The 13,922-nt window shown below is 45.6% G+C and overlaps 1 protein-coding gene across 1 annotated transcript in view; it reads right to left on the bottom strand.

Annotated features, from left to right (window-relative positions):
* SUGP1 (SURP and G-patch domain containing 1) overlaps positions 1-13,317 on the bottom strand; it is a 117,375-nt gene extending 104,058 nt beyond the window's left edge. Inside the window, exons 1-2 of the mRNA XM_078670808.1 lie at positions 13,196-13,317; positions 5,807-6,002 (exon numbers count right to left, since the gene is read on the bottom strand). Of these exons, the coding sequence (XP_078526934.1) occupies positions 5,807-6,002; positions 13,196-13,283 (284 nt within the window). The 5' untranslated portion in view covers positions 13,284-13,317. The remainder of the gene's footprint in view (positions 1-5,806; positions 6,003-13,195) is intronic.
* Between the last annotated feature and the right edge of the window lie 605 nt (positions 13,318-13,922).

The following is a 13,922-nucleotide window of genomic DNA, read 5'->3' as shown; positions in this document are numbered from 1 at the left end:
AACTACCAAAATAGGATACTTTTCAAACAGTTCTCCTATATGGGACCTTCCGGACCCACCTGAGTGGACTAAAGATGCCTTGATAAGCCCGCTAAAAGAAGCTGGTATCATAACTTGGGGAGATCTCTTTTTTGAAGGGGAAATGTTTTCCTGGGAACACTTAGTGAGAAAAGTAGGCCCCAATCTATCAAGGCTTAAATTTCTCCAGATCTCTAGTTGGGCGAATGCACAAAATTCTGACACCACTCGTCGTCCAAAAGCATTACTGGGAGGCAGCAGTCAACTAGAATCTTCACTACTGGACAATACCCTAAAAACTAAAGAGGTTTCCCATTTCTATAATTTAATCCTAGAGGAAATAGACGGAGTATTCCACCTTCCAGATCAACTTTGGGGTTCTCTTCTGCCGACATTAAATATGAACGAACTATGGAAGATATCCTTTACTGTGTTATGGGATATTGTCAAACCAGCCTGGCTGCGAAGAAACCACTTGTTTACCCTTCACAGGGCGTACTATTCCCCTCAAAGGCTGTCAAAATTTTCATCTGGTATACCAGTAGCTTGCCCACGGTGTGGTCTAGTTGCTGCTTCTGACGCCCATATGTTTTATGATTGCCCTCATCTATCATCCTATTGGCAATCAATAAGCAACAAATTAACATCTTCTATAGGCATCACTGTGAATATAGACCTAGGACTGATAATTTTTGGAATACAGGATAAAAAACGCACCGCAAATAACAATCTTGTGTTTTATTCAATGTTGGTAGCTCGACGTGAGATTTGTAAGCGTTGGAAAGAGGCCTCCCCCCCGACACTACAAGATTGGAGCTCATCTATGCTCTCTATATCAAAACTAGAGCTTTCAAGAGGAGAAAAACCAGAAAGAAGAGCCTTCTGGCTAAAACTCGATTGGTCTCAATAATTTGTAACTGGGGTTTTTTTTTTTTTTTTTTTTTTTTTTTCCCCCAGTTCCAATGATTATGAAGCCATGTCATACTCCTTTTTGTTTATTCATATCTGACCTCTATAATTAAGGTCAATCTGTGGTATAAGCAGTGGTGTAATTTGGCTAATGGCAAGCTCCGTCCTAAGAGTACATAAAGGTCTGTGACTAAGGATGAAACTAACTTGTCTGTAGGGTCTTGGCACTTCTTCATAATCATTGACCCCTACCAGTCATGCACTGAGACAGCAAGTCTTTCTCCAGGTCACACCTTTTTTTTGAGCCCAAGGTACTTATGGGCCAGCCATGGTTGAGATGAGGAACAAAAAAAAAAAAAAAAAAAAAAAAAGCATAGAGGAGACAGGCGGCAGCACCAAACATATACCACCAACGGCACAGGGGCTGCCGGGTGCAGGGTACTAAGATATATCGCGGGCCAAATGTTTTTCAATGGAGACACTCAGTTGGACAAACTAGCTGCAGACGTTGGCCAGAGGCTCCATGAAAAAAAAACCACTGACGGAAGAGGTAAGTTGAGGTGGGTCATAGGTGCACCGTTGAGCTGCCCATGGCCCAGGGGCTTCGGGTGCAGGGGTGTCCTTTTTTTTTTTTTTTTGCAGTTTTATATAGCGCGAACTAGACCCGAACCGAATCAGGTAACAGAGCGCTTTACATAGCACCAGTTACGTTAAATGAGGACACACTTTCATTTTTAGTCCTTTGATGCTGGATTCTTCTTACCGGAGCCGGTCGTGGGGGGAGTCACTGGATTCACAATGCAGATGTAGTTGCGGAGTCCAGGAGGGGTCAACCAACTCTGGACTTGGAATCAGGATCACCGAGGAACCGTTTCTAGATCGGTGGGCCACCTGGACACAGGCCAGAGGCGTCGGGTGCAGAGTGGTCAAGTATTGCGTATCCGGAGGGCAGCAGAGTCCTTGGTGTTGTTTTCTTTGTGAACAGTGGTGCTGTCCTCACGAGTTCTGGTCTTCTTCAGAAGCAGAAAGTCCTCCCAGAGTTTGTGGAGGTCGCTGACTGCTGGAAATCCGTTTATTTGTATGATTTTCAAGGGCTGCAAACAAGCCGGTAAAGCTGGGACCAAGTCAGTAGGGATCGCAAGTCTTCTTCTGCACTGCATCTTTTTCTTCTTAGGTCAAGTGGAACTAGTTTCAGGGTCTGGGGGAGCCATCTAAATAATACATATAGGGTCCTTTTAAGGTAGTGTCAGGTAGGGCAAATGGGCACCTTACCTAGGGTGACTACACACTGAAGTATGCCACCCTCCTGTGGGAGGGGGTATAGTCCTAGCCCTTACTGGAGGAGTCCCCCAATCTTCAAGATAGCATGGACTGAAAGGTGTACTTCACCTGGCCTTCTTCACCTTAACAGTGGAGTTGGCAGAGGTGGGTACACCTCCTATTCTAGGTTTTCTTGCTCAAAGTGGGCATGTAAACTTGGTGGCTGCTATCTGCTGCTAGCAGCAGCGGTGGAATGGGGGTTGCATTTCAAAGGGGGCAAACCTTTGAAGCTTCCCTCTCGAGCACCGTGCCCATCCTGGGGGAGGAAGTGTGACATCTCCGCCCAGGTTGTGCATTGGTTCCAAAACCCAGAGAGCAGAGGCTCTCGACGCAGAGGTCCAGAAACATGTATGGTGGTGGCAGGCTGTCTACAGTCAGTCTGTGACCAAACCAGGGTTGGAAGGTTTTCAGGGAGCACCTCTGAGGTGTCCTCTGAGTACATGGTTAAATAAATCCCAAATGGCATCAGTGTGGGTTTATTGAGAGGAGTAGATTGATACCACACACTTCTGGTTTGAGAGAAGCCATCATGGTGCTGGGTAAATCCAGTTGTCGAATTTCCAGCCGATGTACTCTGTATGGCTTCCCCACCACTTACAATATCTAAGAATGGACCTAAATATTGATGGGGCATATTTGCTTATGCAGATAATGAAGAGTCCATGTTGGAGGAGGAGCCAAGCCAGGCGCTGCAACCATCTCCTGATGAGCACATCCTTTGATAATGCACAGCAGGTATTGTCCCTGGACTATTTTCTGAACCTAGAATAGTGCAATGGGCTTGAATTCTCTGAAAGAGCCGTGTAGCTACAGGGCTCGAAAAATTCACTTGACCGCTCGCATTTGCGAGTCAGATTAATTCAGGACCAGCTATTTTTAGGTCCTACTCGCCCTTTTTGGCGAGTAGGAATACAAACTGAAACTTGACCTCTGCCTCTGAAAGCAGAGGAAATGTGACAAGATAGCAAGATTTAAAGGTATCTTTATTGCTCACAAAGTAAATGAGCAATAAAAATGCTTTTAAATCTTGTTAAGTTGTCACATTTGCTCATCTTTCAGAGTCAGAGGTCAAGAGCATTTCAGTTAGGTCGAGGAGATTTTGTAGGATACTAGACCTGCAGGTCTACTGTATTTTTAATGATTTTCCGAGCCCTGAGCTAGGGTGCTAATTTTCAATGCGGCAGGGTCTGGGCTATTTTTGGTATCTAGGGCACCAAACATCTAAAATCGCACCCAGAGTCTGAAGTCCGGAACACCAGCAAATGCATTTTCTTTAACTATAAACTATTGGAGGGTGTGGGGGAGTTTAAAGCCTTTTAAATTATTTTGTACGACATGGGGACTGTGCCAGCGTGCTGTAATGGTGTTTTTTCTTGCAGCCAGTCAATTGGATCTCTTGGAACCACGGATCAGACTTTGGTTTAGTAGACTTGAAAAAGAAAATAATGGGGGGCGGGGGGGGGGGGGAAACCCTCGTCCACAGGGGTCCATATCCCCCTTTTTTTTTTTTTACTTTTAGGGCCGCTGGTCAAACGGTCAAGATGTATACGAGTGCAACTAAAGGATAGTTTTCGAATTAGTTTCTACTTTCGGGCCAAGTCTGGAGTAAATTCGCTGAGTAGTTTTGGATGCAGGTGTAAGCAAAATTTCCCTGGGGCACTAAAAAGGGAAAAACTTCTGTTTTCACATGCCATCCCTCCCCTTTAAAGTGTACGAAATGTGTCATGCAAGATCATAGGTGGCTATGCGGAATGATTGCCAAATTTGATGACAAAGTTGTAGGCAAATCCGAAATACCATGCCTTATTAAGGGAAAGTATGGCTGAACCATAACTACACCGTGATAACAGCAGTTGTGTGATACATACACACACTTTTTTTTTACTCTGATGTTTTTCTTTTTGCACATTGCACTTCAATGAATTCAAGAAGCTGCCATATTTTGCATTTTACACTTTCTCAACCGTTGTGGGAAATATATGGCACACAGCACTTTATTGAATTCCGACGGTGGTAGGTCCCACACCGACATTGGAATACAACATTTGGTGCAATATTTTCCATTTACGAGCCTTGTGCTATGTAGGACGATGGAGAATTTGTAGAATTCATGATCACTTTAACACTTTACAGTGAGAGAGAAGATATAATCCCTTCCGTTTGTTCTGGCACTAATGCACTTTAATAGGCTTCAGGAAGTTACTGTACTATCTACTTCCTTACTATTTCGAAGGGTAGACGTTTTCACTGCACGTGACTTTTTTTATACTATATAGGCCAATTGTGGCCATTATTGGGTGCAGTAAGTCAACGGCATAAGAGCAGCTCATGTATGGCATAATATGTAGTTCAGATTAGGCAAAATGCAATTATTGTACTGTGGGAAGTGACACATAAGGCCGAGCATTTGCACTTTAGTGAGATATTTCATAATGCACTTTATAAACCTCAAGGGCAACTATTACAGTAATTGATATAAACTATCTGCTTGATAATCAATGGAAACAACTGGACTTTAGGGGCTGTGATCGAAAGGAAATGTTTGAATGTCTCCTTCATTGCGCTCCTGGATAATAGAGAGGGATTTTGCTGAGCTCCTAGCTGTGTTGAGTTTAAAATAAAATGTAAAAAATGTGGGTATGAACATTTATGCACTTTGAATTAAGAGAGGAAAATTGAAACTATTGAAGAAATTATGAAAGAGCACGATGGACTAGAATGACGTATGTTGCTCTTTATAGGAATAGGGTACTTTACTATTTCCCTTCTCTCTCTCAAATCTTTTCTTTCTCGCTTTACTCGACTTACATAAATGAAAAATCATAGAAATTAAAACATTTGAAAATGGGATATGTGTATTTTTCTGTATGAATGGATTGCTGCATAAACCTATGTGGATGGGAGTTTAAATTTGAATGATTTATTATATGGAACTGGGTCGTGTCTCATTTGTGTAAATAAAGTTTTTGTTGAGGTGTGGATGGAGGCTTTTGCCCCTTTCTCTATGACCCTGTCATAGGCTACGGCTGAAACGCGTAGGCCATTTCACCTTGGTGCTGTCCATATTTAAATAAGTGGATGCTGTGTGAGGAGCTCCGACCGCTGTCTTAGTGGACGCTTCTACACACACACACATAAATACGTCTATACATATATATCAAATTCTTTCAATACAGCCAGAAACACCCACTAATCTGCCTTACCCATATTACAGCAGCTACAATGGTACAATACTTAATTCAACGCCAATTTAAAACTGTGATGCAAATGTCTTAGAACTAGCTCCACTGATGTGCTTCTCCGTTTGTTCACTGCAAACCTCTAACTGATATCACGCCACCCTGCCCCACCTCACTATTACTAATAGGGCAGCAAAAGACCATTTTCAAAAGATCCTTCAAGACTAAATAATATCTTAAAAGAATATCGTTGCTGGAAGCTGTCCTAATTGACACTGTGGTCTAAAACGAGATGATAGCCCAACTAGAATAGCTGCAAGCCAGATATTTAGTTCCAGCCACTACTTATAGGATCTTTAATATGAAGAGAAGAAACTTACCGTGCGGCCTTGGAAGCAGATGCCTGTCTACTAAGGAGAAGTTGCTGGTTCGCCTGAGCCCGCTGCTTTGCTTCTTGCTGAAGTTTGGCTTCAATCTCTTTCCTCTTCTTGGCGATGAACTGCTCATGCTGCCTTACTGTTTTAGGCAACGTATTTGTCCACCTGGCAGGGTGCATTGGTTTTCCAATCTTCTTTCCTGAACAAAAAAAAGGATTGATAAAAGATAGGTTTAACAAAGTCAGAGACAAAGTTTATTGAGTATTGCCCTGACATCTTATTAAGTATGGGTGCTGCAACAAATATTCAAACTTTCCTGCTTGAAATCAACAAAAAGGGGGACACTACAGTAGAGAAAATTAAGAACGTTATCATTAAACACTGCTATAGCAGAGGAATTAAATCGATCTAATAAAGGCTTATGCCAAGGATGATCAACCAACTCATATAAAAGTATACACCTCATTGAATCAGTGATTGGCTGTCTCATGTAACACCCACCAACTGCTCAGATTGATGAAAATTATTTGAACATATGGATAGTTTTTAGCATTTTTATAACTGCAAATGTTTTACCTGCTTTTTGTAAGATTTTAAGTAATCAAACAAATAAAATTTAATAATAAACTGCTCGAGTTTACATCCTAACAAGGAAAAGGAGTGCAGACTCACGTTGCACAATAAGTGGCCAAGCCAGATACACAGAAATTAGGGGCATTAGGTTATGTGGCCCATTGATTTGCCAGTTCGCATCACTTCAAAGATGTTTTCACTACCTGAACATTTAACGGCATTGAAAAAAATATACGAAAAAAATCCTCATTGGTTTTCTCAAAGGTCCAAAAGAAAAGGTAAAAAACAGTCCCACCCTGAGGATATGTAGAGGATGGCACACTTTTTTTTGCGAATGCATAGTCTGATTTTTTGACCTCGCCTACTAGACGGCATATGCGCTGTTGTGAGACATTACTTTTCAGTGGGATCCCAGCCCACCCACTGCTTACCACTGGTTAGTTTTACAGCCATTCTCATTTGCTTGCTTCTTACTCACTAGATCGTGTGAGCTTTCCTTTTTCTTTGCGCATTAGTCCTTCCCCTCAAGCATGGATGTATTACTTATGTCCTTCCACTGCTTGTTTTTTAAGCAGTACTTCATTCTTTTTGATTATGCACTCCATGAGACTGTGTGTGTTTTCCAGTTGTCTCCCTTGTGTATGTCTCCTTGCCATCCCCATGCTTGCTGTTTTTTTTTCTTTTTAATTACCGATCCAACATGGTAACTAACAAAAAAAAACAAGCATTTACAATGCAACGGTTTCGCCTTTGCAAAAGTTAGAGCTATGAAAAAGGAAGGATAGAAGAGGGAAGAGTCTAGAAATGGTTATTTGGGAGATCATAGAAGTAAAATGAGGTTTGGGACAAGTCAGAGGGTGGAGGTAGAGCATACTACATGGTCACAATATCACAACTGCCCTCTTTTCAGTATTTGGGCCCCATTCTGTCCTGTTCCTGCTGCAAAAAAATGTGGAAAGTACAATAGACATGAATCTCCCAATGGGCTGCTTGTAATTTCTTTCGAACATATTTTCAGCTTTTTAATGCGTCAGGTCCAAAGCCAGTTTTGTTCTTTAAAATGTGTAGTTACATGTAGAAAGATCCATGTACTGATCTCAGCAACTCACTAGTTAACAACAAATATTTCCTTCCCTTATCTGTTAATGACTGACACATTTCATGCGACTCAAAGTTCCGGAGAATTTGAGAAGTTATTTATTCCTTTAATTCCGTTTGGAGTTTTGCTTGGGAAGATGATTGGGTCAAGCTTACTAAACAATGCATGCGCGGTCTGTTGCGAGCATATTGTGCATTACCATGGTCGCCTCATTAGTTACTCGGAAGTCTACAGCTGACAACCTGCTGACTCAACAATCCAATTTACCCTAAAAGCAGGCAGACGGCAGCTTGTTTTACAAGGCACCTCTGCAGCAGAAAGGTTATCTCGCCAACAGCTGACATGCTGGCTCAGCCTGTCTCTTTATATATTCAAAGGCTTACAATATATTTCTCCTCGTTCTGTTTGTTCCCTAGCAGCTGGGTCTAACTACCCAGCACGCCGCAAATAACGGTGTTACTCAACACAGCATACAATCCAACAGCTCGAATATGAGTCATGCTGGTGTTCTCGAACTAGGCCAGAATTGTGTAAAAGAACTAAATCTAGAACGTTGCTGAAAACACTTTGAATCACAAACAATGAAATAATGATATAATACATATAATGATTCAAAGTCTGCTTACCACACACCCCAGCTCTGTCCCTCATAAGCTTCCATCTTCCACAGACTGTTCTCCTGTCTCCATGTTACATCTAAAAGGGCGCTCACCTACTCCTGAAGAGGCAAACTCTGACACAAGCCCCACATTTTGAAATATTCTTCTAAGTTCATCAGCTCTAAAGCCCTTGCACACCCGCTATTCTGCCACCTCAAAATAGGCACCACATTCTATTTCCACACTCTGTCGAGCCAGGCCTGATTTCCTTGGGCTGTCTGTGCCATGATTTCTTAGTCTGTAGGCTCGGTGCTGCTGTGTTACTGGAACAGTGATAGTCAGCTTATCAGTTTTCATTGAAAGCAAGCACAATCACAGCCCACCACCACCACCCTGGTATGTCGACTGTCTGCGGCCTGCCGTGCACGGTCACGGTGCCGCCCCCATGATCCATCTCAATGACTCATCATGGACTCGACAGTCTCGACTGACTCAGACTCACTCACTTGCGCGAAGTTGCGATCGATCCGACTCTCTCTGTCTCACCAGCTCAGAGCTCACCCCAATCAAGTTGTGCGTGACGAGTCGACCTCTGACCTTGATGGCAGCAGGGGCTTCCAGTCGCACAGAGAGAGTGCCGCCCGGCGCAGGCGCCCAGAGCCACCTGACCCACCGCCACAGCCCAGTACTGTACTCCTACTACTGTAGCACTAGGAGGAAACAACAGGGCAGCTCTTGGAGGCCTGTTGGGCTGGGTAGGGTCAGTTATATGCCAGCGACAATTGACTTCTCTGCCCGAACGTGGGTGTCCGAGAGCGCCGATTCCATGCTAGATTTTCATTATAGTCACATAAAATGAACCAACGCACAAAGCAACTACAGGGTGAGTGGAAAGACAGCCCGCGGGTGGATTCGGCCCTTCTGGGTCCATGCTGGGTACCCTGTTGAACTGGCAGTGAGTGGGTCGTGTTCTTGTATCCTGTAGGCAGTGATGGCACACAAAAACGGGCCACACGTTGGTCCTTTCAAGCTGGCCCTTTTGGCTTTGCCAAACTGCCACAAATGCCAATCCAAAACTGACGCTGGACAGCCTAAGCCTAAGTTAATTTGCTTTTCGGGGGCACCAGGCACTTCCGGTATTTCACAGAGTCGCTGTCAAACAGCCTTCTTCGGCTTTCTGCTTTTTAAGGGCAGATCAGCAGCGCTGTTGGACGACGTCACAAGCCCAACTGCTTAGGCACTGCTACTAGGCTACCAGAAGGGCTGGGGCTGAGTCAGCCACACTTGACGGCCTCTGCAGTTGCCCTGCTGAGTTGACCTAGGGCTTAGCTATCTTGAGTGCGGCTGGTGCAGTGGCACCAGGACCTTCAGTTTTAGTTTCTCAATGCACCCTAAATAGGGCTTTATTCTACTAACAATCAGGGGGCAAGGATACCACGTCCCTTTCTTGCGCGCTAAAGCCATGTCACTCTTGCTACGTCACAGAGGGCAGCGGCCTGTGGAGAATCCGACGGTGCTGCGCTTTCCAGATGTTGACTGGATGCATCTCCTCCTACAGGTGCCTGGATTTTGAGATGATACAATCATTTTTTTTAAAGGTATTGGATAGAAACAAAACGCTACCACGGGAGAAAGGGACACAGGGTAGGGTATCAAATAGCAGCAAAATGAAGAGGAAGAAAGTACCTGCGAGTCAGTGGGCCGCCTCCTGTAGCAGGGCCAGGGCAGGCAAGGCAACAACGGTCGTTACGTGGCAAGAAAGAAGAATGGATGGTGCTGGAGGACTGGTCTCGGTCTCCACACCCGGACCTCGAGGCTCGACACGATGGAAGGGGGCGGCGTGCACTGCGCGCCGCGCGTAACGCGTCACCACCAGTGCGGCGGCGAGAGCGAGGGCTGGCCCAAAGTGTTACAGGGCCGTCATCATTGGTTGCGGCTGTGCGCACCGCGCACACTACCTAATTGACGGCCCTGTGAGCAAGTCTGGGACTGGGAGGGAGGTGGTACGTGGTGGGGGCCTGCCGCCCTGTACTCTCTGAGTCTGAGATAAACATGATGGATCATGATGACGTCAGACGTCGCTCGTGATCGGTGCCGGCCCGTGCTTGCTGATATGTTCTCCATCTCCATGACTCGCTCCATCGCATCTGCATGTCGACGGTGTACACTGACTGTCTGACTGTAATGCAAACTTAAGCAGAGCTGAGCCTGAGTGAGCACCGCCTGGCCACCGGGGTCACCGCGCGCCGCGGCCGCCCTAGTCACAGGCACACTACAGCACAGCTGAGCAGGTCAAGGTCACTGACTCACAGGCAGCAGGCCGCAACGGGCCGGGCCTCCGGCCTCCCCTCTCCAGTCACAGTGAGCGTGCCGGCCCGCCCACGGGCCGCGGCCGCCTCAGATAAGGTGCCGCCTGGGGCGGACCGCCCCCCCCTAGCTACGCGGCTGCTTACAGGAGCTCTTAATGGGAAAGGACGGTACCAGCGCCAACCTGCAATAAGCGGTAGAAGGTCTATCCCAAAATAATAACAAGTCAGGTCCCGGGCCGCGCTGTGATTGGCTGACGTCACGGGGGTGTCCCGGGCCGGCAGCCAATCACAGCGCGGCCCGGGAATGACGTCACGGGGGTGTCCCGGGCCGGCAGCCAATCGCAGCGCGGCCCGGGACAAAGGGGCGGGGCTTAAAAAAAGCACCAGAAACGCCCCCGAATCGCGTTTTCGTGAGAAACCGCGATTGACAGCCTCTGTCTCCCAATGGCTAGCCTCCATTTATGGAGCTAGCCAATTGGAAACAGAGGCTGTCCTAACCTCACTATTGAAAACAACAGATTTCGATCTGGGAGGGGCTTCGCCCCTCGCCAGGTTACGAAACCTAAAAAGCACCTGCATTGTTTTGTAGGGGAATGCATGGTACGAGGGCCGATAAAATGCTATGACTGGCTGCGTCACACTTATTTTAAAATTCCTTAGCCATTCTGTATAGCATCAGGGATGCTGGGCAGCATGGCTAATGATCACTGGCAAAGCCTCTGGGTTTTAAAGGTGAGGCCAATTCCTTGCCAATGCTCGTTTTAGAGGGTCACATGAGTGGAGACACAAATTCTACTTTGAGGGGTAAGCGGACTAAGGGGTCTATTACGATGGCTAGCGGACCGCAACAGCAAAAGGGACCGCCAGCAATAGGTGCGGCGGTCCTGCCATTCAAATTAGGATGCACCTGCCACACTGGCGGGTGCATCCCACATTTTTTACAATGCGGCGGGCGGTGCTGTAAGCAGCACCCGCGGCAATGGAAAAAACGCATGTTGTGTATTTGCATGCACAACGTGACAGCCACCGCGTGGTGCCTGCCACCTTGTGCATGCAAATGCAGGGGGGTACGCCCATGTGCACCCCCAACACCCTGAAACTTCACTATGGGCCCCCAAAAGCAGAAACCGCATGCCTTTCCATGGCAGCAATGCCGAAAAGTCGACCGGCGGACGCATACCCCCCCCCCCCAGCCATACTAACCTACCTTGTGTGGGATTTCAACCATCCACGTTTCTTGGAGGAGAATTATTTCATTTTGGCCTATATACTCCTGCCATACCTCATCCCCCAGATTCCTTCTCAGCCCTGCAATGTTCCATGAACTTAATCTCAACTCAGTTTGGCATTTCTTAGTACTTCGTTTACCAAGTGTGACATTATTTTCGTTTCCTGGGCTTGCTATTCTCTAGGGTTCAGCTATATTATTGTTATTTATGCAATCAACATTACATATATCAGTCCCATCGTTTTGCATAAGATGTGGGTCGCCAATCATCACCCTAATTTCCTCAGATGCATGAATAACTGGACTATTCGAAATGTTGTTCATTCTGGCTCTGACCCCCGCAATAGTGTCATCATCAGTTGAAAAGCTAACCTCTGTTTCTTCATTCACAAAAGTGGTCTTACATTCATTTAAATCTTTAACAGTTAGTGTTGGTTTCCAGGACAGAACTTTCTCAATAGAAGTCACCTTTTGGAGTGTTCCAGTTAGTTGTCAGTCCTGCTCATCCAGTCCTGACAATACCTGGAATCTGTTAGCCATTGAAATTGGGGAGGGGGGGGGGGGATCTATTTAAAAAAGAGTCAACTTGTGGTTTATAGAAATATCCCAAGAGAAGCATTGTCAGATAAGTGGACTAGAGCCCACCCTTTGCTGGCTTTATTTTCAGTCTCATTTGTGCGAGTTTTACTTCCTTTTCAAGCATTTGTCCCTCCCCTCAAGCATGTGTCCCTTAAAAGCTAACTGTTCAGGTGCTACTTTATAAGCACTCCACGAGAGTGCGTGTTTTCCAGCTGTCTCCCACATTTACTCTCTACCTCCAGCCCCGTTCCACTTGTGTTGTTTTATTTGAATGTGTTTTTCTTTCTTCCTTCTCCATAACGTACGTGACTTGCATGCTTCTCACACCACATTGTCTTTAACCTTTGTACTTCTCGCACTGGCTCCCGGTTAAGCTCTCTCCCTCGTTCGTTTCTCCGCACCCCGTTCCTCTCTATTTTCTTCACTCCCAACACCCTCCGTATTGCCCCCCTCAGGGATTCCAACACCAACCCACTTGCAATATTTTTAAATATTTGTGTGTACCACCGCAAGTCAGATCTGTCATAAAGAGAGATATCATTTTTTAGGCATGATATGCTTAGTGAATGTCATGGTGCATGCAGTGCTTTAAATAGGCCGGTACTGTCCAGGAAATGCTATCCTTTTAATTGGAAAGCACAAGCAATTCTCAGAAACAGGCAGGTACTCTGGTACAAAGTATATGCACTTCTATTTTTCCATGTCAAGCACTGGGCGTACGGCATCAGGGATGATTTACAAGGAATAGAACCATTTAGGCCCCAACTGCGCAACCTACTGTTTTTTTCTAACAGTTATTTTAGGGTTTAAGGGACGTTGTTGAGGGAAGGAGCAGAAAAGCCTCAAGGCAGTCAGTTCTCGCCACAAAGACCCGTCCTACTCATATAATGACATTTATTTTAAAGTTGTCAGGACTGCAGTAGCTCCTAACCCCCGTTATTAAACTATGACGAGCCCAGGGCCCGGCAGCTCACTGCGGCCCGTCTCTCGGTTCTCCAAGCGCACCTTTAAGCTGCTGATCGAGGTATTTCTCTCCTCCGACGCGGCTGGCCGTGGTACCCTTGTTTCCGATGATATCTTCGAAATACTCCATCCACTTCCCAGGCACTTCCGGGGCCGAGCGCTTCCGGTCCAGGGAGCGTGGCATGCTGGGAAATGGCGTGACCGCCCATTTTGTAACTGCTTGCCGCCATCTTGAAAACTCAGACAGTGCTTCGGTGTGATAGGAGAAACGGGACAACGGGGCGTAGGCGGGCACTGCAACTTTAAAAATGCAGGTTTTAACAATGAACTAAATATTATATCCTAATTCTAAATATCAGTGTAAATATAAATCTATAAACATGTTTCAAAAGTTGAATGAATAAAATAATCTCTTAATTTTAATAAACTCATACCTCGTATGTGGTACTTCACTAATATTAGTCGAATGTTTTTGTTATCTATATGATTAGGAATTTATGACGGGGCAAATTATAGCTGCGTTGAAATAAATATTTTCAAGATGGCTGCCTGAACGTAAAGCGCACTGACGTAGCAAGCCTGCTAACGCCCTCACAGATAGGCCAGCTGTCATGTCAATATTATTGTATCGAGACGCTGCGAAACAATAGGACGTCAGGAGTGACAACAAACCTACCAAAGCAGACCCTATGGAGTCAGCAGAGTCCCAAAACAAAAGGACTTGCAAAATATGCATGCTTACCATGGATGGCAAAAATTAGCGTCACTC

The sequence above is a fragment of the Lissotriton helveticus genome, chromosome 12 (genome assembly GCF_964261635.1).
Source record: "Lissotriton helveticus chromosome 12, aLisHel1.1, whole genome shotgun sequence".
NCBI lineage: Eukaryota > Metazoa > Chordata > Amphibia > Caudata > Salamandridae > Lissotriton > Lissotriton helveticus.
This window is presented reverse-complemented; position numbering and strand designations above follow the sequence as displayed.